This window comes from Polypterus senegalus, chromosome 1, assembly GCF_016835505.1.
Source record: "Polypterus senegalus isolate Bchr_013 chromosome 1, ASM1683550v1, whole genome shotgun sequence".
Classification (NCBI taxonomy): domain Eukaryota; kingdom Metazoa; phylum Chordata; class Cladistia; order Polypteriformes; family Polypteridae; genus Polypterus; species Polypterus senegalus.
In genome coordinates this window covers 276,307,593-276,331,974 of record NC_053154.1, presented here as the reverse complement: position 1 = coordinate 276,331,974, position 24,382 = coordinate 276,307,593, and the positions used below count along the sequence as shown (strand labels likewise).

General features: G+C 37.3%; 1 protein-coding gene across 3 annotated transcripts in view; it reads right to left on the bottom strand.

Annotated features, from left to right (window-relative positions):
* LOC120542463 (ligand-dependent corepressor-like) overlaps nt 1-24,382 on the bottom strand; it is a 271,671-nt gene that overhangs the window by 85,459 nt on the left and 161,830 nt on the right. For all 3 annotated transcript variants that reach the window (XM_039774963.1, XM_039774981.1, XM_039774972.1), the window contains one exon: nt 369-638. In XM_039774963.1, the coding sequence (XP_039630897.1) occupies nt 369-638 (270 nt within the window). The remainder of the gene's footprint in view (nt 1-368; nt 639-24,382) is intronic.

Here is a 24,382-nt window from a genome sequence, read left to right as displayed (position 1 = left end):
ATAGCCCTAGGCTCTTCAGTTTCTTTCCATCGGTAATGGAGCTTTTGGGAAACAATTAAGAAAGGAAGTTATTATAAAACCTATTAAATAAAATATAATCCCATATGACAAAACTCATGACACAAATACTTTGACATGTCCTTTTTGTAAACCTGAATAATACAGACAGGTGAATGGGACATTACTGAGTGGTCACATTTCTGAGGGTAGAAACCTCTTGCAACTATGAATTAAGGAAAGAACTGAAATTATGTCAGCTAAAGTAAAACCCAACAAATACAGCCGCCACATTGACAAGTCTTTTGCAGCAAGCACAATATTTTATTTAAATATAAAACTGTCAAAAGCAATGAGTGAAATACAATTACCTTGGTCACTAGATTCAGTCTCAACCTTTTTGACAGTAAGATCAAGAGGAGAATCTTGGTCAGCCATGAGAAGCTTGCTGAGCACAGGATTCTCTGCAGGAGCAAATGAGGATGTTTTCGGCAGGCTTTGGTCCTTGGTGCCGTTGGGCTGGATGGAGTCCTGAGGAGAGCTGGTTTTTGAGGTATATTCCGCAGCGAACTGTCGAATCATTCGCTGCATTATCTCACGAGCCACTAAAGGAATTTTTGGATCAAAGACCCTGGGGACATCTATTAAAATAAATAAAAAAGAATTAAGATACAAATTAAGATATCTAAGAAAATAATTGTATAACCAATTATGTGAATAATATGCATATAAATTTATAGAATTAATCAGGTATATTATAATCCAATAAATATTTAAGCAATCCAAAAACATGTCACCTTTAGGTAAAGAATATACTAATATCTACCCTGGGGGGAAATTTAGCTTTTTTACAGAAGCCCTTTAAATAAATAAATGCACAAACAGATAGATATAGTAAATAAATACACATTCATACACACACAATGGTCTAAATACACCACAAAATGAATAAAAACAAAATGAAATTGTAAATATTTTAAAAGTGATTATAATCAGTGTTTAGTGTCTTAGTGTAAGCGATGATGGGTAAGGTTATCACTGCAATTCTCCATGAAAACTGCCCAGACCATGGAACAATATACAAATTTACTTTAAATGAAAGATCAAAGAGCAGCTAATGCTTTATTTTACCATTAACCATTGGTTCAACTACAGAATAAGCAACTGATTCAAAAACTGCCCGTGTTAAAGCCTCATTCAAAAAATGTGCACATTGCATACTATAGGTTAAACTTTGGGTGCCACAAGTAGAAAATTTCACACCAGGGGTTTCCTTTAAAAACTTAAATTCGAGCATGGAAGTATGCATATGCCAAAAAAGTGAATGTGAATTACATTTGTACAGATTCAAAACAGATTTATTCATTCAGAACAGGCAGCAGGATGGGAGTGGGGGAAACCCATGAAGCTTAGTGTGAGAAGAAGCAACAATACATAAATGACAATTTTGACATTTGTGTTATGTTTGTGAAACAGAGTTCCACTGAACTGTTAAACTTGCAGATGACTTGCGCATTAGTGGAATTTCACTGCTTAAGGTCAATAAAAGCAGCATCATTTTCACTGTGCTTGTTTACTGCAAAAGGAGTTCAGTAATGCTCCGCTTATGTTAGTAAATCTGGACACTGCTGTAAATTGCCATTTTAAGTGGGCAAAAACAGGTTGTTTATGTATGTACACATACACCATACAAAAACTGGATGTAATGTCAGATTAGTCGGTTCATGGCTTCCAGCTGAGCGGGCACAATGGAGTGAAGGTTGGCTGAGATATTCCTGACCTGTCAGCCAGTTCCCTGATGAAAAACCAAAAGTTCTTCAGTGCAAATAAGTAGCATCCAGTATATACATCAAATTTAGCACTTTTGAGGTTTAATAGGATTGTCACATCAGAAATTATAACAATTCATACGACTGAACTGTTATTATATGTGTGAGTTGTCATTTAGCTGATTTGGCTGCATTTCACTACTTGTTCAAAGGTGTTCTTAAGATATCTCATTATATATATGCAAGGACACTAAAGTCTGAAAAGATCAAAAAATCTGAAATACTTCTGGTCCCAGGCATTTTGGATTACGGGTGCTCAACCTGTACTAATGTCCTATTCTAGATAAACAATGTTTTCTCTTTTAGCAGCTATAGTATCATTGACTTTGTTTTGCAAATACCTCTTAAATATATGAAGTCTAACTGAACTTCATAAGAACAAACGTAATTTGACAAATGATAGATCATCAACCAGCCTATTAAGCTCATTTATTTTAGCTAGTAGCCAAGATGTCTTAGCATACCATCCATATTCTTCTTAAAGGTTCTCGAGGTTCAATTACATGACATGACAAGGTTGTTTGGCCCAGATTTCCACAACTCCCATATTTTACTTCCACTTAATTTCCCATAGTTTCCTTAAGTATGCCATTAACCATTTAGCTGAAAGGACTCTACTGGATCTACTTTATCAATGCCTTTGAGAATTATAAAAACATAGTTTAAGATTTCCATACAGGCTCCTCTGCTTGAGATGAAACAGGTTTAATTCTCCGAGTCTGTCAAAGTAGGACATGTCCGTAAGTCCAATGATATACTGTACATGGCTGCTCTTACTGCACAGCTTCATGTGCTGCTTTCTCTCTTTTTTATAGCATGATGGCCAGGGGTCTCATTTATAAAACTTTGTGTGGATTATTTCATGAAAATATGCATATGCCACAAAAGTAAGAAAATGCAACTTACAAATCACAAAGTCTTATAAATGCGAGTATGTGAACACACATCAAAACCTGCCCAGTTGCTACCCTTAAACCACCATTGATGGACCATCATCCTAGTACGTATATAATGAAATAAATTACCTGTAAGGTGTGACAATGTCAAACAAGATAAAAGAGGCAAAAACTGTAAAGATTGTGAGACAGAAGGACATGTCTCAGAAGCAAGAGCAGGCAAAAGAACCTTTATTTGGTGGCCTAAGCACTGGTGTCACCAATACGTAGGAGTTGGGTCTGACATTAAAGCAGAGGTGAAAAAGTGGAATGGCCATCACTGGCAAAGTATAAGTGAAACAAGAGCGGGGAAAAGTACATCTAAGCTCTCTTGATTTTGATCTGCAAAGGGCTTCTATAATCTGAAATGCCTTATTATGAAATGTCATGCCAGAGCAGTCTAGAGACAGAGATGTGGCAGTTGAGATAGCTGCAAAGGAATTAGATTAAAAAAAAAAAAACTAATACATGCCTTTGAGTGAAATTACCATTATAGTGCAAAATACACAATCGTAGGTAGGTAGGCCTTTTTAATTATTTGTTGTTGACTTTATTATGAATACATATTCTACTGTTTAATGATGTGTTTTAATATTTTATACTAATGTATGGTGTCATTGGGTATTTTGAAAGATGCTTTTAAACAAAACTGTATTATTATTATTGGGTAGGAGGGACATCTGGCTCTATATCAATAAGGTCAGAGTGTGGAAGATTATTAAGCTGTGCCACATTATGTAGCACAGAAAATGCAATCACAATGTCATATATCTTCTTTCGCTAGTAGAGCAGACTTCCAACTAATTTGTCAAGACACTGCCCCATCAACTTGAGGAGTCCTATGGTACACACCCCAACCGAGTGTGCAAGGATATGCAAAGCATTATAGTTTCCCTCCTCTGTGCTCCGAGAGTCGATGAAATGTGTATGGAGTCTGTGTCTGAATGAGTAGCCACCAACACATGGTACAAGTATTGAAATGATTACTGTCACAAAAAATAGTACAGGGTATATGAAACACTGATGATTCAGACAGTTACCTTACCAACAAGAACTTCATTATGTACAGCAACATCAGCAAGCCTCAAAATAAATTAATAAAGGGGTTACTCAGGCCACTGAGCCATGACCTTTGTTAAGTTTAATCTTCACTTCACATATGACTTGTGCATTAACTGAATGTAACTACATATGGATAACAAAATCAGCTTCATACTTACTAGGTGCCCTTTATTGCAAAGTGGATGCAATCAATTGGCATGATTGTGTTATGAAAACTGAATACTGTACTGCTGTAAATTGCCTTTTTGGCTTGTACATCTGCATCATGCAGAAACTGAGTGTAGTGCTTCATCAGTCAGTTTATGGTAGGTGCCTGCTATCAAAAAGCCAACTGTCATTAAAACCTGGTTATGAATAGATAGTACATCCTAATTTCAAGGAATCTGTCTTTCAAATGCCAGGCCCAATTCATCACATAATGTAGTTCCAAGCTCTTGGAAACCTAAATCGATTCATAAGTCAGTCTCCGTCACTGAAAAATAAAATCATGCCATTTCCTAAAAGTTTGTTCCCTTCATATATGACCACTTGCATACTGTTTAAAGTGGAGCCAAACACCTATGGCCTCATGTCTAACATCATGTGTAGAATTCGGACTAAAACATGGTGTATGGAAAAAAGTAAAATTTTGCACATTTTAATATGCAGATCAATATGAATATCACCTTCTGTTCAGTGTTTGGTTAAAAAACAATGAAAAAGGCATGAAGAAAAAAAAAAAGGATTTCAGCGAATGCAAAGTGGAGGCAAGGAAAAAACGTACTAAGATAAGTAAATAAATCAAGGTAAATAACATCCAATCTGACTTTTATATAACATAAAAATGTTTTTCATATAAAGACCACCACAAAAAATAATCACAAACAGGACTTTGCAAGATATATTGGCAAGCTCTGTAAGCACTGCTTTTTTTCTTTGAAGGACACGTGGGGCTGACTGACTGGCAGGTTGACAACCGACCTGTTGCTGCGGCCAAACGGTGCCATTTTTCGTCTTAACACCTGGTGCAGCTGTGCTTTTATGTGTGAGTGGACATTTCTTGTGGGGAGGGCTTCTGTTCTCTTTCTCCAATGTAGAACCTTCATCCTCATCGGAGTTCATCTCTGTTATAGCATGTTTTCATTTGAAAACAAGCAGTGTCATATCAGGGGTAGTGTGAACGTGACTGGGAGAATAAAACTGAATTATAAAAAAAAAAAAAAAAAAAAGCTAACTTTTCCAGTACCATAAACTTACATGGGCTGTTACAGACTCAAATCAAATGTATGTATTTATTCTATAATAGAATAAGAGCAGCTCACTAACCAAAACAGAGGAGTCTGGGACCAAACCGGGACAAAGTACCAAAGAAGTCTAGTCTTCGTCTCAGGTCACTGGATAGCATCCATGTCTCGCAACCACATAGCAAGACAGGAAGCACCAGGACAGTAAAGACTAAGAACTTTGTCCTTTTACATAGATATCGATAGATATGGAACGTCTTGTCTCTCTAGCTTATTTTTGTTAAAAAAAAAACTTTTTTGGGTTTTGCCAAACGCGACATCTCGCATTGTGACTTACCTATTCCTTTCTGACAACAGGCTTTTTGATTTATGACCTCTAAAGTAGGGCAAATATATGCGGTCTCTTTTGGACTGAGGACATGCACAGTTTAACACTGGCTGAGGAAAGACAGCCTGTAAAATCCCAGGATATTTCCACATTTCAAGATATCTTTCACAAATGGTACAACTTACTACAAATTTCATCAATATACAAAACTGCAATACTGTGATCCCTCGCTATATCGCGCTTCGACTTTCACGCCTTCACTCCATCGCGGATTTTAAATGTAAGCATATCTAAATATATATCACGGATTTCTCGCTGGTTCACGGATTTCTGCAGACAATGGGTCTTTTAATTTAAAGAACATGCTTCCTCAGTTTGTTTGCCCAGTTGCTTTCATACAAAGGACGCTATTGGTGGATGGCTTAGAAGCTACCCAATCAGAGCATGTATTACGTATTAAATAAAACTGCTCAATGATATGCTTCCCAAGCGGTGCTTGATTGATTGCTTTTCTCGTTCTCTCTCACTCTCTCCGACTTTCTCTGCTCCTGACGGAGGGGGTATGAACAGAGGGGCTGTTTGCACAGAGGCTGCCTAGAAGATACGGACGCTACTCTAAAAAATGCTGAAAGACTACCTTCACATTGCTCCCTGCTTTGCAGCTGCTTTATCGTGCTGAGCATACTTAAAAGCCCAACAGCACGTATTGATTTTTTGCTTTTCAGTTACGCTCTCTCTCGCCGACGTTCTCTGCTCCTGACGTCGCTCCTTTGAAGAGAAGATATGTTTGCATTCTTTTAATTGTGAAAAAGAACTGTCATCTCTGTCTTGTCATGGAGCACAGTTTAAACTTTTGACTAAAGGGTGTTATTTCATGTCTAGAGGGCTCTAATAATGTTAACAGTGTGGGAGAGTTTATAAGGGCTTAAAATATATAAAAATAATCATACAAACATATGGTTTCTACTTCGCAGATTTTCACCTATTGCAGGGGGTTCAGGAACGCAATCCCCGTGATCGAGGAGGGATTACTGTATAAGAAGCAAGAGAAGATGGAAACAACAGGGATACATAACTTATTCTACTTAGTTAAAAGATAACTTCAATATTACCAAAGCATTTCACAATAAGATCTCTCATATACTCAGCAAAAAAAAGAAACGTCCCTTTTTCAGGTCTGTGTATTTCAACAATAATGTTTTAAAAATCCAAATAACTTTACAGATCTTCATTGTAAAGGGTTTAAACAATGTTTTCTATGCATGTTCAATTAACCATAATCAATTAATTAACATGCACCTGTGGAATGGTCGTTAAGACCTTAACAACTTACAGAAAGTAGACATTTAACGTCACAGTTCTAAAAACGCAGGACACTAAAGAGACTTGTCTACCGACTGTGAAAAACACCCAAAGAAAGATGCCCAGTGTCCCTGCTCATCTGCGTGAACGTGCATTAGGCATGCTGCAGGGAGGCTTGAGGACTGCTGATGTGGCTAGGGCAATAAATTGCCATGTCCGCACTGTGAGACGCCTAACAAAGAGCTACAGGGAGACAGGAAGGACAGCTGATCATCCTCGCAGTGGAAGACCACGTGTAACAACACCTGCACAGGATCAGTACATCCGAATATCACACCTGCGTGACAGGTACAGGATGGCCACAACAACTTCCCGAGTCACACCAGGAACACACAATCCCTCCATCAGTGCTCAGACTGTCCACAATAGGCTGAGAGAGGCTGGACTGAGGGCTTGTAGGCCTGTTGTAAGGCAGGTCCTTACCAGACATCACCAGCAACAACGCCGCCTATGGGCACAAACCCACCTTCGCTGGACCAGACAGGAGTGGCAAAAAGTGCTCTTCACTGATGAGTCACGGTTTTGTCTCACCAGGGGTGATGGACGGATTCGTGTTTATCGTCGAAGGAATGAGCGTTACACCGAGGCCTGTACCCTGAGCGGATCGATTTGGATCGATGGCTAGGGCCATTCCCCCCAGAAATGTCCAGAAACTTGCAGGTGCCTTGGTGGAAGAGTGTGGTAACATCTCACAGCAAGAACTGACAAATCTGGTCCAGTCCATGAGGAGGAGATGCACTGCAATACTTGAAGCAGCTGGTGGCCACACCAAATACTGACTGGTACTTTTGATTTTGAGCCTCCCTTCATTCAGGGACACATTGTGAAACATTGTTAGTTTATGTCTTATGGTGTTGACGCTTTTAGTGTTCATACAAATATTTACACATTAAGTTTACTGAAACTAAAAAAAACAGTTGAAAGTCAGAGGACGTTTCTTTTTTTGCCGAGTACATATCTATACTAATGAAAGGCAAAGCCCTCACTGACTCACTCACTCACTCACTCACTGACTGACTCACTCACTCACTGACTCATCACTAATTCTCCAACTTCCCGTGTGGGTGGAAGACTGAAATTTGGCAGGCTCATTCCTTACAGATTACTTACAAAAGTTGGGCAGGTTTCATTTCGAAATTCTACACGTAATGGTCATAACTGGAACCTATTTTTCTCCATATAATGTAATGGAGTTGAGTTCGATGGCCGTGGGGAGCGGAGTTTCGTGTGACATCATCAAGCCTCCCACACAATCACGTAAACTGACTGTGACCACAGTAACTAGAAAAGAAGGAAGAGCCCTGAAGAAAAACACAGAATACTTTATTCGCGAGATACAAGTTTAATGAGAAGACACGAGGTATAAACAAGACTTTGGATCACTTTGTAACGGAGTTAAACTTGCTGTATCGAGAAACTTTTAAGTGCCGGGTATTAGCTCACATTAAATAACGCCGTGGACATCGCAAGATCACACTAGATAGCACAGGCACAGCCCAGAAGCTTCGATGCATGTACTCCGAGCAGCTCACGTAAACTGACTATGAGTGCAGTGCGCAAGAAAGCAAGACCTCTAAAGAGCGCAGAGAGTTTTGCTCACGTGAACGTGACTGTAAAAAGTGCCGTTTCCTGCAATGCAAAAATACTACAAAAGTCGGGCAGTCGGCGCGCGCGTGCGTAGCTGTGCCGGCCTTTGAGACGCTGACTAAGCTTCTGCCTTAAGTGAAACTAAACACTTTCAATTTTTTTCCCCATTCCCATGAGCTATAGCCCAGACAACAATAAACACGGAATCCCATTTCTAGGCCGCGCAAAGCTAATATTAAGGCGCTTATGCGCTTTCTTTTACACGTATATCATTATGAGGTCGCCAGGTCGGATTATGAAGACACGCACAGGAGTGGAGGACTGACAGTGCCATCCCGGAGATGTAAATGGCAGGGCCGTCTCTCCAGTCTACACGAGACCCACCGCGATGCTCATATCGCCAGCTTAAGAACTCTCTACACTATATTAAAGAAAAAGGCAAATTTTTTACACCCTTTTTCCTTTTATCCCCAACCAAAGCCTTTCTCTCTTAACGCTGCAGAGCACACAAAAACGATTTTCTTTTAATTGCTGATAATGTCGGTAAGGTACATTACCACACGTAGAAATTTGGATGTTCACATAGAAAATGTAATTTCTATACCACAGCCGTCATGTAGCACCTTTCAAAAGGGATCAACTACCTGTTATGTTATACACATATATATACACACACACACATTATATATATACACACACACATATATATATATATATATATATATATATATATATATATATATATATATATATATATATATATATATATATATATATACATATATACATATATATATATATATATACATACATATATATATACACATATACATACATATATATATACACATACATACATACATACATATATATACATACATACATACATATACATACATACATACATATATATATACATACATATATACTAGCAAAATACCTACTGCATTTAAATTTTTATTAAAAAGAAAATTAAACCTTTTTAAACTGTGGGACAATATGCCAATAATTATTTGTTAAGGATCTAAATGTATACCATGTTGTCAGTTCGGCCCTCCGGTTGTAACATAACCAAGCTGCGTGGGGAGCTTACTCTTGAGCATGTAACTTACAGTTGGCCATGTGAACAGTAATCTTGTCTCAAATCTCACAGCTTGGAGTGCTGCTGTCATAATCGGTTTGAGTTTCATGGTTTGTTTTAATTACGACAGTATTTGCAGGATTTGTTGTGTTGAAGTGACATTTGGCATCTGTCAAGCGCTAGCACACAACCGGTTTCATCGATAAAATCACATCCAGCTTTTGAGAGTTTAAACATTCATAAACATCAAAGTGTCCACTAATGAAATCGTCACCTGTGAATCTAAGATGTTTAAGAGGCATTGGCGGTTGTTGAAAGGTGTAAAATATTTGGCCATTTCGGTACACTTGAAAGCGACAACCCAACAATTCAGCGGCAGCTATCAACTCACATGCAGAACCATAGGTGAAGGGCTTAAGCATTTCACTCTTCTAGTGCTCCTGTGTAGTATAATTATCTCCTGTACCGTCATCAGTCCACACCTTGAACCTGTCCCAGTCATTCAATACATAAGACAGAATGTTCCTCCGGATATCAACAGTGAGCCTGATATGGCCGTGCAATATGTAACAAAGAGAATGGAAAAGGTAGGTGGCATCTCCGGGCATGGAAACCACTCGGTAAGTGACAGTTCTTTGATCGATAGAATTTCTTGAAGATGGGCCCATAAGTAACAAAGACTGTTGAAAAGTTCAATATGGCGGCCGACAGTGGCATCATACTACCAAATAAGTACGCATTGGTTTCAGTTAGTGGAGGGAAGCCTACCAAATTTCGAGAAGATGGTGCCATAAATAAGAAAGTTCAACATGGCGGACGTTGTTGACCGTTATGACCATTACGCGTAGAATTTCGAAATGAAACCTGCTTAACTTTTGTAAGTAAGCTGTAAGGAATGAGCCTTGCAAATTTCAGCCTTCTACCTACACGGGAAGTTTGAAACTTGGTGACGTTGGAAAATTCAATATGGCGGCCGACAATGGCGTCATGCCACTGAAATAAGTACGTACATCGGTTTTGGTTAGCGCAGGGAAGCCGCCAACCAAATTTCGTGAAGATGGAGCCATAAATAAGAAAGTTCAACATGGCGGACGTTGTCAACCGCTATGACCGCTACATGTAGAATTTCAAATGAAACCTGCTTAACTTTTGTAAGTAAGCTGTGCACGAATGAGCCTGCCAAATTTCAGCCTTCTACCTACACGGGAACTTGGAGAATTAGTGATAAGTGAGTGAGTCAGTCAGTCAGTGAGGGCTTTACCTTTTATTAGTACAAATTATTATACACACACACACATATTATATATATACTGTATATATATATATATATATATATATATATATGTGTATGTGTATATATATATATATATATATATATATATATATATATATATATATATATATATATATATATATATATATATATATATATATATATATATATATATATATAAAGTGCTCAAAAAAATTAAAGGAACACTTTGAAAACACATCAGATCTCAATGGGAAAAAAAAAATCCTCCTGGATATCTATACTGATATAGACTGGGTAATGTGTTAGGAACGAAAGGATGCCACATCGCTTTGATGGAAATGAAAATGATCAACCTACAGAGCCCTGAATTCAAAGACGCCCAAAAATCAGAGAGTGAAAAAATTATGTGGCAGGCTAGTCCATTTTGCCAAAACTTAATTGCAGCAACTCAAAATTGTACGCAGCACTTTGTATGTCCCCTGTGTTCTTGTATACATGCCTGACAACATCGGTGCATGCTTCTAATGAGATGACAGATGGTGTTGTGGGGGATCTCCTCCCAGATCTGGAACAGGGCATCACTGAGCTCCTGGACAGTCTGAGGTGCACCCTGGTGGCATTGGATGGACCAAAACATAATGTCCCAGAGGTGTTCTATTGGATTTAGGTCAGGAAAGTGTCGTGGCCAGTCAATGGTATCAATTCCTTCATCCTCCAGGAACTGCCTGCATACTCTCACCACATGAGGCCAGGAATTGTCGTGCACCAGGAGCCCCTGTACCAGTATAGGGTCTGACAATGGGTCCAAGGATTTCATCCTGATACCTAATGGCAGCCAAGGTGCCTTTGTCAAGCCTGTACCGGTCTGTGTGACCCTCCATGGATATGCCTCCCCAGACAATCATTAAACCACCACCAAACTGCTCATGCTGAATGATGTTACAGGCAGCATAATATTCTCTATGGCTTCTCCAGACCCTTTCACTTCTGTCACGGCTCAGGGTGAACCTGCTCTCATCTGTAAAGCACAGGGCACCAGTGGTGCATCTGCCAATTTGGTATTCTATGGCTAATGCCAATCGAGCTGCATGCTGCTGGGCAGTGAGCTCAGGGCCCATTAGAGGACATGGGGCCCTTGGGTCACCCTCATGAAGTCTTTCTGGTTGTTTGGTCAGAGACATTCACACCAGTGGCCTGCTGAGGTCATTTTGTAGGGCTCTGGCAGTGCTCATCCTGTTCCTCCTTGCCCAAAGGAGCAGATACTGGTCCTGCTGATGGGTTATGGACCTTCTATGGCCCTCTCCAGTTCTCCTAGAGTAACTGCTTGTCTCCTAGAATCTCCTCCATGCCCTTGAGACTGTGCAGGGAGACACAGCAAACCTTCTGGCAATGACACGTATTGATGTGCCATCCTGAGAAGTTGGACTACCTGTGCAACCTCTGTAGGGTCCAGGTATCGCCTCATGCTACCAGTAGTGACACTGATTGTAGCCAAATGCAAAACTAGTGAAGAAACAGTCAGAAAAGATGAGGAGGGAAAAATGTCAGTGGCCTCCACCTGTTAAACCATTCCTGTTTTGGGGGTCATCTCATTGTTGCCCCTCGACTGCATCTGTTGTTAATTTCATTAACACCACAGCAGCTGAAACTGATTAACAACCCCCTCTGCTACTTAACTGACCAGATTAATATCCCATAAGTTTCACTGACTTTATGCTATACTCTGATTAAAAAGTGTTCTTTAATTCTTTTGAGCAGTATATATATACACACACACACACACACACACACACAAATATACAAACCGGATTCCAAAAACGTTGGGACACTAAACAAATTGTGAATAAAACTGAATGCAATGATGTGGAGATGGCAAATGTCAATATTTTATTTGTAATAGAACATAGATGACACCAGATCAAGCGTTAATCCGAGTAAATGTATCATTTTAAAGGAAAAATATGTTGATTCAAAATTTCACGGTGTCAACAAATCCCAAAAAAAGTTGGGACAAGTATCAATAAGAGGCTGGAAAAAGTAAATTTGAGCATAACGTGAAAGCTAAGACCAATAAACACTAAAACTAGGTCAATTGGCAGCATGACTGGTATAATAAGAGCTTCTAGAGTGGCGGTATCTCTAGAAGCCAAGATGGGTAGAGGGATCACCAATTCCCTGAATGTTAGCTTGAAAGATAGTGGAGCAATATCAGAAAGGTGTTACAAGCTTAAAAATTGCAAAGAATTTGCATCTATCATCATCAACTGTGCATAACATCATCCGAAGATTCAGAGAATCTGGAACAATCTCTGTGCATAAGGGTCAAGGCCGTAAAACTATACTGAGTGCCCATGATCTCCGGGCCCTTAAACGACACTGCACCACAAACAGGAATGCTACTGTAAAGGAAATCACAGAATGGGCTCAGGAATACTTCCAGAAACCATTGTCAGTGAACACAATCCACCATGCTGCATCCGCCGTGCCAGCTGAAACTCTACAGTGCAAAGAAGAAGCTATTTCAAACAAGATCCACAAGCTCTGGCATTGTCACTGGGCCAGGGATCATTTAAAATGGAGTGTGGCAAAATGGAAGACTGTTCTGTGGTCAAACGAGTCATGATTCAAAGTTTTTTGGAAATCTGGGACGCCATGTCATCCGGACCAAGAGAGGACAAGTAAGACAACCTAAGTTGTTATCAACGCTCAGTTCAGAAGCCTGCATCTCTGATGGTATGGGTTGTACTGAGTGCGTGTGGTATGGGCAGCTTGCATGGTCTGGAAGGCACCATTAACGAGAAAAATATATTCAGGTTCTAGAACAGCATATGCTCCCATCCAGGCGTCATCTCTTTCATGGAAGACACTGCATTTTTCAACAAGATAATGCCAGACCACATTCTGCATCAATCACAACATCATGGCTGCGTGGAGAAGGATCCAGGTACTGAAATGGCCATGTCTGCAGTCCAGATCTTTCACCTATAGAGAACATTTGGCGCATCATAAAGAGGAGGAAAGTGCAACAAAGAAGGCCCAAGACAATTGAACAGTTAGAGGCCTGTATTAAACAAGAATGGGAGAGCATTTACTATTTCAAAACTTGAAACTGGTCTCCTTGGTCCCCAGACGTCTATTGAGTGTTGTAAGAAGAAGGAGATGCCACACAGTGGGGGAAAATGGTTTTGTCTCAATTTTTTGAATCAAATTTTTTCCCCTTAAAAAAGGGATACTTTTTCCCAGTTTAAACTTTTCTTAATTTTATTATATATATATATATAAAATTATATATATATATAAAATTATTTTTTTTTTGTGAGCGGGAAATTTGATCCCCCCCCAAAAGAAAGACGCCTTTGGAAAAACCCACAAACCCTGAAACACTGACCCCCCTCATTTTGCCCCCCTTTTTCCCTTATTACGCTGCATTTAAAGCTCCCGGGTACCCCAAACCCCTTATAAGCCCTTTGGCACCCTTTTTGCCATTTTTTGAATTGATTGTTTGTTTTTTTCTTCTGCCCCTAGCGGAACTGTAAATTTTGACTTGCCCGGGAGAACGTTTAAGTCATGTGTTTTATTTTTCTGAAAAAAAATCCCCCTTTTTTCTATGACCTTCTGTGTCTCTGTGCAAATCTGTGCCCCAAGCGTGAAAGTGGTACCGAAGGGTTGAAAGAGGGATGCCCCCCAAGACTTATTTCAGAAGTCAAAAACATATGCACTTAAAGACTAAAACCCAGGGAACCAAAACTGCGGGAAATTCAAGATTTGATACGGCCCCGTTGGTTTAAGGGAGGGAGGGAAAACGGGTTGTCGGGAATATATTACGGGCCCGGGGATACCTAAAAGTTTTTTCTAGATAAATTTTCTATGCCAGGATATTAAATCATTAACGTTTTTGTCCAGAGGGTTGGGAGGGTTAAAGGTCCGTTTTGGACTGCTTCGAACCTGTGAACAACGCCCAGGACATTCCCCCGGCTGGGACGACAACCCGCGGGCCCCCAAAAATCAAATGGGGTCGGTGGGCCCCGGGGGAAATCCAGTCGAAGGGGGACGCCTTTTGGGGGAGAAAGCGGCAACAGCAGGTCAACAACCCTACCAAGGCACGCTGACGAACGCCGGGGGATTTTTTAAACGGACCCGAGGGTAGATTTTTCCCTGTGACGGCTGGGCCATTTAGCAAGAGAATGCCATTTAGCCTATTCAATAGAGTTTGGGACTGGCCGAGATTTGTTTTTTAACTATTACATACCCGGGATGGAAAAGATGGTTTGTTGATCCCGTGAAATTGGGGCCAGAGAAATCTCAGCATTGTTAGACCGGGAAGTGCCCTTTTTAGGGAGATCAGCCCGTCTTAAGGGAACAATCCCTTTTAGAGACTGTAGACTGTAAAATACGCCGGGTGCATGGTGATGTTAAAGATTATCGGGACTTTACTTTTCCCTTTAACTTATGGGGGCCCCTTTTGGGATTCGCGCTGGATTCTGGGCTTTGGGCCCTTTTACTCGGGGACGGAGAAATGCCCTTTTCCTAAACTGATTAATAAATGAAAGGGGCCCAGTGGGTCCAGTCCCCCAATAAACCCCAGGGGGGAGAAGAAGAAGAAAACCAAGACAAGAAGGGGAAGGCCGCCGGGGGAAAATTTCAGGAGCCCAATTTGATATTGAACTCATCTTCCAGCTTAGACGGGGGATGTCCCCCCAAAAAAATCTTACAGAATGGGCTGGTCCTTTTTACATTTTCCCCAGATTGAAAATGCCCCAAACAAAAACCCGAAAGGCAATAAAAACCCCAATTTTGTGGGCAGCATCCCGATAGCTCTTTAAATATCTTTAAACAGGTGGGGCCCTGCTAATGACTCTTATTCCCAAGATGAATTTGGGGTGTAAAACCCCCACCTTATAAAAAAGGGCCCGGCGGTTTTTTTCAGAGGATCTCGGGATCATTTGGGGGGAAATTTTATTGAACAACGGGTTCCAAGCAAATAGAGAAACTGTTTTGCATCTGGCACATTCACACATTTAAATTCGGTCCGGCAAAAAAACCAGAGCCCCGACAAAACGATTTTTTCCTAAAATATGGGAAAAGATGTTGAACGGTTTTGTCCCTTCCATGTCCAGCCCGCTGATCGCCCCGGGTTTAAAAGCCTCCCCGGGCCCCCCTTTGCCCCATGCCCATTTTAATTTCCCTTTTCAGCGGGGATTAGATATTGTGGGACCACTACCAAGACTAAGGATGGGTACCAAATTTGCTGGTGTTGGTTGATTATCCCACACGAATCCAGAAATGATTTTTAAAAAGGGCCAACCCTCTTCGGGACCCAAAACAACTATGTGAAATTTTTTACTTGTATTGGTATCCCAAAAAGAAAATTTTTAATTTGATCAGGGACCCCTTTTCACTTCTCAAAAATGAAACAAGGGGACAGTTTTGCTATTAAAAAAGGTACTCCCGTTTACCACCCCCAAAAAGGGTAAGGGTTTAAAAACCCAAGCCATTTAAAAAAACCTTTGAAACAGATGACGGGAAGTTCCCTTTTTTAAAAAGATCCCCAACATGGGAACACCCCCCCAAACCTCTTTTGTTTTGTGGCGCGGTCAGAATCACCACAGGCCCCACTCCCCCAAAGCCCCTTTTGAAGTTTATTAAAAGCAGGGCGGAAAGGGGCATCCTGGATTTTAACGTGGGGGAAATGGATGGGAAACCCAGAGAGCAGCTAAAGGTCCAAGTTTTGAATCGACTTTTTCGGTTTAAAGACAAAATTTTTCTATGTTTTCCCATTGGGGGAAAACACCAACAAGGGAAACAGGAAATTCAGAATTTTAAAGATGGGGTGCAGAAGCCCCGGGGAGTTAAAAACCTGGTTTATCGTTTTTTGGAAATTGGTTCCCCGGATCCACAAAAATTTTTAGCAAAAACGGGGCCCCCCCCATTATTGAGGACCCGATGAGTCCAGTAAATTACAAGGTTAAAAATAACCCGGGCGAAAACCATTCCGGGTTTTTTACACATTAACCTCAAGGAATGGCCCCCAACCGACAAGAGGTTAACATTTTTTGGCTTTTTTCAACCATTTACCATTGGTAACGCCCCCATTGACACGCAAAAAGACAGAACTATTATTTTTTGATAGAAGGGAACCCCGATGTCTTTTCAGATTTACCAGGCAAGACTAACATTCAAAAAAAAAAATTACCAAGAACCGGGATGTTCGGCAGAAGATGCGTTGGGGATCCCCGGAAGCGGGGCCGAAATATTACGCGAAGAGGTAAAAAGATGCGGGACACGGGGTGTAATTGGAAAGTAAAAGGACGGGGTGCACCCCAAATGAATAGCCCCAAAAGCAAGACGGTTGGGTTGGGGTTTTTGTATCGATTTCAGATTGGGAAAAAGGGTTTTAAAATTTTGGCTTTATCCCATGCCCCGGGTTGATGAACGGGGAAAATTGGGTCAGGCGAATTATATCTCCACCCCTTAGATCTAAAGGAAGGCTTTTTAAGGTGCCTTTAGATGGGCAGGGAAAAAAGGGCTTTTTGCACCCGGGGCCCCAACCTTAAATTTTAAACAAGACCCCCCGCTTGGTCTTAAAGGGCACCTCTAACTTTTCAGCGATGAGGGAATCGGACCCCGCCCCCCTGAAATCCCGGGGCATCCCTTTGACATGTCGGATTTTTAGAATGTTTGGGAAAACAATTTTTAGAGGGGTTCCCCTTTGAAAGCTTGAGAAAAGGGTTGGTTTCCTACTGCAAAACCCTAAGAAATGAAAACCCGGGGATGTCCGGTGACTCATTACTTAGGCTATTCTATGGGCAAGGGTTTACTTAGGGCCACAATTAAGGAAAAAAAGAAGAAATGTTTTTTCTTATCCGGGGACCTGGGGCAAGAAACAAGTAATGCCCTTTTTTGGGACTCCATTACTAACAGAAAATTCATTCCAAATTTTGCACATAGAGGTGTTCCCTTAAGAACCCCACTAGAGGCAGAAAAAAACCGGGCCCATCAATGTGGACAGAAAATTTGGCCCAACCCTTTAAAAAACATTGTTTTTTTACCCGGGTTTTAAGGGGAAACCCGGGGTTTCACAAAAAATTTTATCTTGCAAAAAAGACCAAGTGCATTTGGTGTGGGCTTAGTCCCCATAAATTTTGATGGAGAAGAACATCCAATTCCCTATTTATATGAAATTACTTTCCCAGGGAACGAATTATTCTACAATTAAGAAAGAATGCTTGGGAATTAGGGGGGGGGCTGTGGGAAACGCCCATTACTTTTGGGGGCAAACTTCACTTTGGTAACTGATCATGCTCCACCAGTGGTTGTACCGGAAGAAAGATAAAACTCTGCCTAATGAGATGGTTTCTGGGTTTACAACCTTTAGTTTCACAGTAAAAATCACTAGGTTCTTAAACACGCCCACAGACGCAACACAATTAAATGAACCTAGTTAGAGAGTCGCTTGATTCACAGGAATTTAATAAAAACTGAGGGGGAGGGTGGGGCTGGAGGGGTAATCCCCCCCAAAAGAGACAGATTTCCATTTAAAACCCTAAACACTGGGCCACCCCCCCACTTTTTTCCTTTTCCTTTCCACTATAACCCGTAATACAAGCCTCAATGTACCCCCAAATTATAAGCCTTGAGCTTGCCGTTTTTTGGGAAATTTATTGTTTGTTTTTTTCTCTCTCTGCCCCAGCAGAACTGTCATCTCTGACGGGTCATAAACACGCTTTAAACCCCATGTTTTTGTGGTGTCTGAATAAAAAACCTTCTTTTTTTTTTCTACCACCTTTTGTGTTCTGTGCAAATTTGGGCCCAAGGTTAAAATATAAATAAAAAATATATATATAATAAAACAACAATATATATAAATACACACACAAATATATATATATATATATAAATACACACATATATATATATATATAAAAAAAATATATATAAAAAACACACAAAAAATATAAAAAACATAAAATATATAAAAAAAATATATATATAAAATAAAATATATATATATATATATAAAAAACACAATATATATATATATATTTTTAACACAATATATATATATATAAAATACACAAAAAATATATATAAAATAAAAATATATATATATAACAAACACATATATATATATATATATAAAAACACAAACACAAAATATATATATATATATAAAAACACACACACAAAAAAATATATATATAAAAAACACACACACACAAAAAAATATATATACACACACACAATAATATATATTTTATATATAAAAAATATATATATATATATATATATATATATATATTAAAATAAAATATATATATATATATATATATATATATATATATATATATATATATATATATATATATATATATATAAAAAATAAACACAAAATTTTATATATATATATATATTTTAAAAATATATATATATATATATTAAAAATATATATAAAATATACAAAACACATATATAAAATATAATAAAAATATATATAAAATATATACACACATATATATAAAATATATAAAATATATATAATATATAAAATATATAATATATATAATATATATATAAAATATATATAATTTTAAAAAACACATATATATAAAATATATATATATATATAAAAATATATAAAATATATATTAAAATTAAAACCCTATTTTTTATTATTTTTATATATTTTCCCAACCCCCACACTTTAAATTATTAATTAATTAAAATAAACATTTATTAAATTACCCCCAAAATATTTGTTTTTTAAATTAAAAAATTAATAATTTCCCCTTAAAAAATTTTAAAAAAATTTAAAAAAACAAATAATAAAAAATAATAATTATTTTTAATTTTTCCATTTTTTAAAATAAATTTTAAAAAATTTTAAACAACCCTTTTAATTTTAAAATTAAATAATAAACAAACAAAAACAATAATTTTATTATATTATAATTAATTTTATATACCCCCATAATAATTTTAAGATAAATATTTATAAATAAATAAAAAATAAATATATAAATTAAAAATTTTAAAATTAACCACTTAAAAATATATATATTTAATTTTAATTTAAAAACCCACAATAATAAATTTTATATAATAAAATATATAAAATACACAATATATATATATAATATATATATATAATATATATTTTCCCCACAACACATATTTAAAAAATTTTATATAATTTTTAAAATAATCCCCACCCAATTATATATAATATATTTTTAATTCCCCTTTAAATTTTTTAAAAAAAAATTTTTATTTATATAAAATATATTTTAAATTAAAAACAACAAATATTAAAAAATTTTAAACAACTTTTAAAATTTTTTATAAAAATAAACCTTTAAATTATACAATTAAAATAAAAAATAAAAACAAACATTAAATTTATTATTAATTTTATAAAAAAAAATAAATTAATTTTAAATATAAAAATTTTTTATAAAAATATATTTAAAATTATACAAACAAATATAAATTTTGGGTTAACAAAACCTAAATATAAATAAAATTTTTTTAAATAACAAACAAATATTATTTTTTTATATTATTTTTAACACCCTATTTTTCAACAAACCAATTTTTTATTCAACATTATTTTTTCCCCTTATATTTAACCTTTTTTTTCACACTATTTAACACAATATTAAACAACAAATTACCCATTAAAATTTTTTTCTTAATATGTAATAAACCACTTATTTATCAAATTTCCACTAAATCTATATAAATTTTTAACATTATTCAAAAAAATCAATTATAACCCTTTTTTCCCCCTAAAACATTAATTTAAATATTTAATTTAATAAGGTGAAACCCTTTTGTTTGTGTAGTTTATTTTTATTTTATTTTTGTCCTTTTTTTCCCCCAAGTTAAATTTAAATTTAAACCCCTTCTAAAAATGAAAAACACCTTTAGTAAAATTTTTAAAATGTTCTTTCCCTGGCAAAGGACCCGAATAATTTTTCTTTAAAAATTTAAAAAAAATTTTCAATAAAATTTTTTTTCCTTCCCGAAGGGAGGAATTTCAAGGGGGAGAGGAAGAACCCGGGAAAAAAACAATCAATTAAAAAAAATTAAGGGTGGTTTTAAGGGGTCACCCGGCCCCCTTTTTTGAAGGACTTAAAAAATTTAAAAAAAATTTTTAAAGGCCTTCAAAAAAAACAAACCCTCTGCCTTTCCACACCCCCCCCCGGTTATTTTTTTTGGGAAAATTAAGAATAATGAGGGAGGACCCAAAAAAAAATAAATAAAGTTCCATTATTCAAAATTGGGGTTTTTTAAATATTAATACCCTGATTGGGAGTTTTTAACCCAATAGGTTTTAAAAACAGGAAAAAAAAGGGAACCTTTTAAAAAAACCCAAAATTTTCCAAACCAAAAAAGAAATTGGGGTTTTTTAGGGGGGTAACCCAAAGGGTTTATTTAATTCATATTTCTTTTAAAATTCCCAAGGGGAAAAAAGTTGTTTAAGGGGGTTCCCGGGTTTTCAATCACAAAATTAAATTACTTATTATCACATTTTTATATCACAAAACACCCTTTATTAAACCCTAATACCCCTATTTTTTTCCCTTTTCCTTTTAAAACAGCTTTTTCCAGTTGGGTTTTTTCCACAAGCTGCTTTTAAACGGATAACCCGGCCCTTTTTTGGGAATTTTGTTCAAGTTCTATTTAAATTTTTAAATAGAAGGAATTTTTATTTAGTCGACAGAAATATATTTGGTAGGAATGGTAAAACAGACAGAATATTATTCCTGAATAAATCAACTCAAATAAACAACTTATAATATTTTCTCTCCATAAAAATATCCTGTCTAAATTATACAAGTTAGAAATAAAGTAACGTTAAAAGAACAAACATTCAAATTTCTTTACTCTTATGTAATTTTATATAAAAAATAAACTTAGATTTTAAATATCCCAAAAGATTTTGCTCTCCATAAAAATATATCCTGTCAAAATTATACAAATTCAAATATGAACATGCTGCATAACAAAACCTGGAAATATAAATAAAATGTGTTCCTTTCAGCAATAACAAATCAAATCATTCAGTTGTCTTTGCTCATATGTCATTTTAGAGCTGGACGCCTGGCATCTTTTTGGCAACAAGTTCGTTTATGTTTGGTGTGAGGTTCTGTGTTGTGGAGATTCTCAGGATGGATTGCAGGTGCTCATCAGTGAGGCGACTCCTGTGTGCTGTTTTGTTAGTCTTTATCACTGAGAAGAGCTTCTCACACAGATATGTGCTACCAAACATGCACAAGGTTCGAGCCGCATGTAGACGGACTTTTTTTGTTCTTCAAAGTCACCAAAGCGCCGTGCAAACTCAGTGCGCTCAGTTTATCAGCAAAGTGCGTATTTGGGAACACCGTAGTGACGACTTGGTTTAACATTACTTGGCAACAGGGAAAGTGGGGCAAGTTGCACTGGTGCATTTGTGTCTCCCATAAAAGCAGCTTCACTTGAAATCACTTTGAGATTGTGCACGGGTAAGTGTCAGATTCTTATTTAATTCTTCTGCTTTCTGTATCTTCTGCATTGCATTCAGGTCTTTCAGGTTACCCTGATGTTTTGTCTCATAGTGCCGTCTTAGATTAAATTCTGTAATTACAGCCACATTAGCTCCACAAATGAGACACACGGGTTCAGTAAACATATACTCAGCCTCCCATCGGTTTTAAAGGCTCTATTTTCAGAATCAACTTTTCTCTTCAGCATCGTGTGAGCTAGCCGCAATAACTTGCAGCATCATAAGCTAGACTTGATTAACGCGGTAAGTGTTCGCAAGGCAGCTGAAGCGCTGCATTATGGGATCTGTAGTTTATTGTGTTACCAGCGCTTCATATACCGGGCCATTAATAACAATAATACAGTATATAAAATGATCTCGCGGGCGGATATAATTACGCCGGGCGGATGTGGCCCATGCCCTTGAGTTTGACACATATGGACTAAATAGAACTTGAAAAGATATATTTTTTCAAATGTGATCGCGCAATTCAGATAGAGTTGACGTGCACTACAGCCTGCATGCCTCAATAAGTCATCCTCCCTCGCTCTTACTTTTTACCGTTCATCTAATGAATACACTGAGTATGGCTTTACCAAAACAATCATTGATGGCGAATAAAGTATCCATTATTCGAGTATGTAGATCGGGATATATATATACATATATATATACCAGCGTCGCATCATAGCGGAGTAGTGTGTTAAAAAGCTAGAAAAGAAAAGGGAACATTTTAAAAATAGCGTAACATGACTGTCAATATACAGTATTTGTTTTGTGAGTGTTACTGAGTGTTGCTGTCATCAAGGATTTGATTATCATTATTTCTTTCAATCAGGTTCGTATTTGTAGGATGTGTTGTGTTCAAGTTACATTCCGTGTTTGTCAATCGTTGTAAAGATGACAGGTTTCATTCATCGATTCGTTTCTTACTGCATCAATAAACAGCTCGTCTTCTTCTTTATCTGAGACCTGACACACTGCATGCACGGGTTTTTTACACTGTCTTCCTTTAGCGGGACATTGACTTTTTCCACGCGTGTGCTTTGTTTCCCAGTAGCTGGATTTATGAATATGCTTGTATGTATCAGGCGCTTCATATTTTTGCTGCCTTTTCAATTGTGTAATTGTTTTGTTCAGCGCTCTTTGGAACTGTTGCTTTTTATCTGTGCACTCGCCAGTTCCGTGAGCCTTTCGGTGTACATGCATCGAAGGTTCCCAGCTGTGCTGGTGCCATCTCGTGCTATGTCCATGGCTGTATTTAATGTTACCTTAGTCCTGGCACTTAAAACTTTCTCTGCAGTTTAAGCTGAGTTTGTGCCAAACACCACCCTGACCATCTCATCTTCCTCTGCATAAGCACAGTCCTTCACCCGTGAATATTTACCCGTGGCAGTTTGCTATTGGATTGCCGCTGACTTATATGGGCAGGCACTAAATTACAAACGCCAGCATCAGCCTGTCTATGAACTTAATTTAAAGTGTAGGTTTACATCGTGCTTTGTTTCAAGTAGCAGAACTCATGAATATGGTTGTATATGTCACTCGCTCGCTTCTTATTGTTTAGCTGCCTTCTCAATTATATAATGCATGTTTTCTTCAGCGCTTTTGGGGTCTTCCTGGTTTTCTATGTACTGCGTGATTACGTGAGGCGTGATGATGTCACCGAAACTCCCCCCACGGGTTTCAAGCTCATCTCCATTACAGTAAATGGAGAAAAACAGCTTCCAGTTATGACCATTACGCGTAGAATTTCGATATGAAACCTGCCCAACTTTTGTAAGGAAGCTGTAAGGAATAACCTGCCAAATTTCAGCCTTCTACCTACACGGGAAGTTGGAGAATTAGTGATGAGTCAGTCAGTGAGGGCTTTGCCGTTTATTAGTATATATACATATATAATAATATATATATAATATATATACATATATAATAATATATATACATATATATATATATATAATATATATATATATGTGTATATATATATATATATAATATAATATTATATACGTGGACAAAATTGTTTGTACCCTTCAGTCAATGAAAGAAAAACTCACAATGGTCACAGAAATAACTTTAATCTGACAAAAGTAATAAGAAATAAAAATTCTATGAAATTTAACCAATGACAGTCAGACATTGATTTTCAACCATGCTTCAACAGAATTATAAAAAAAAATAAACTCATGAAACAGG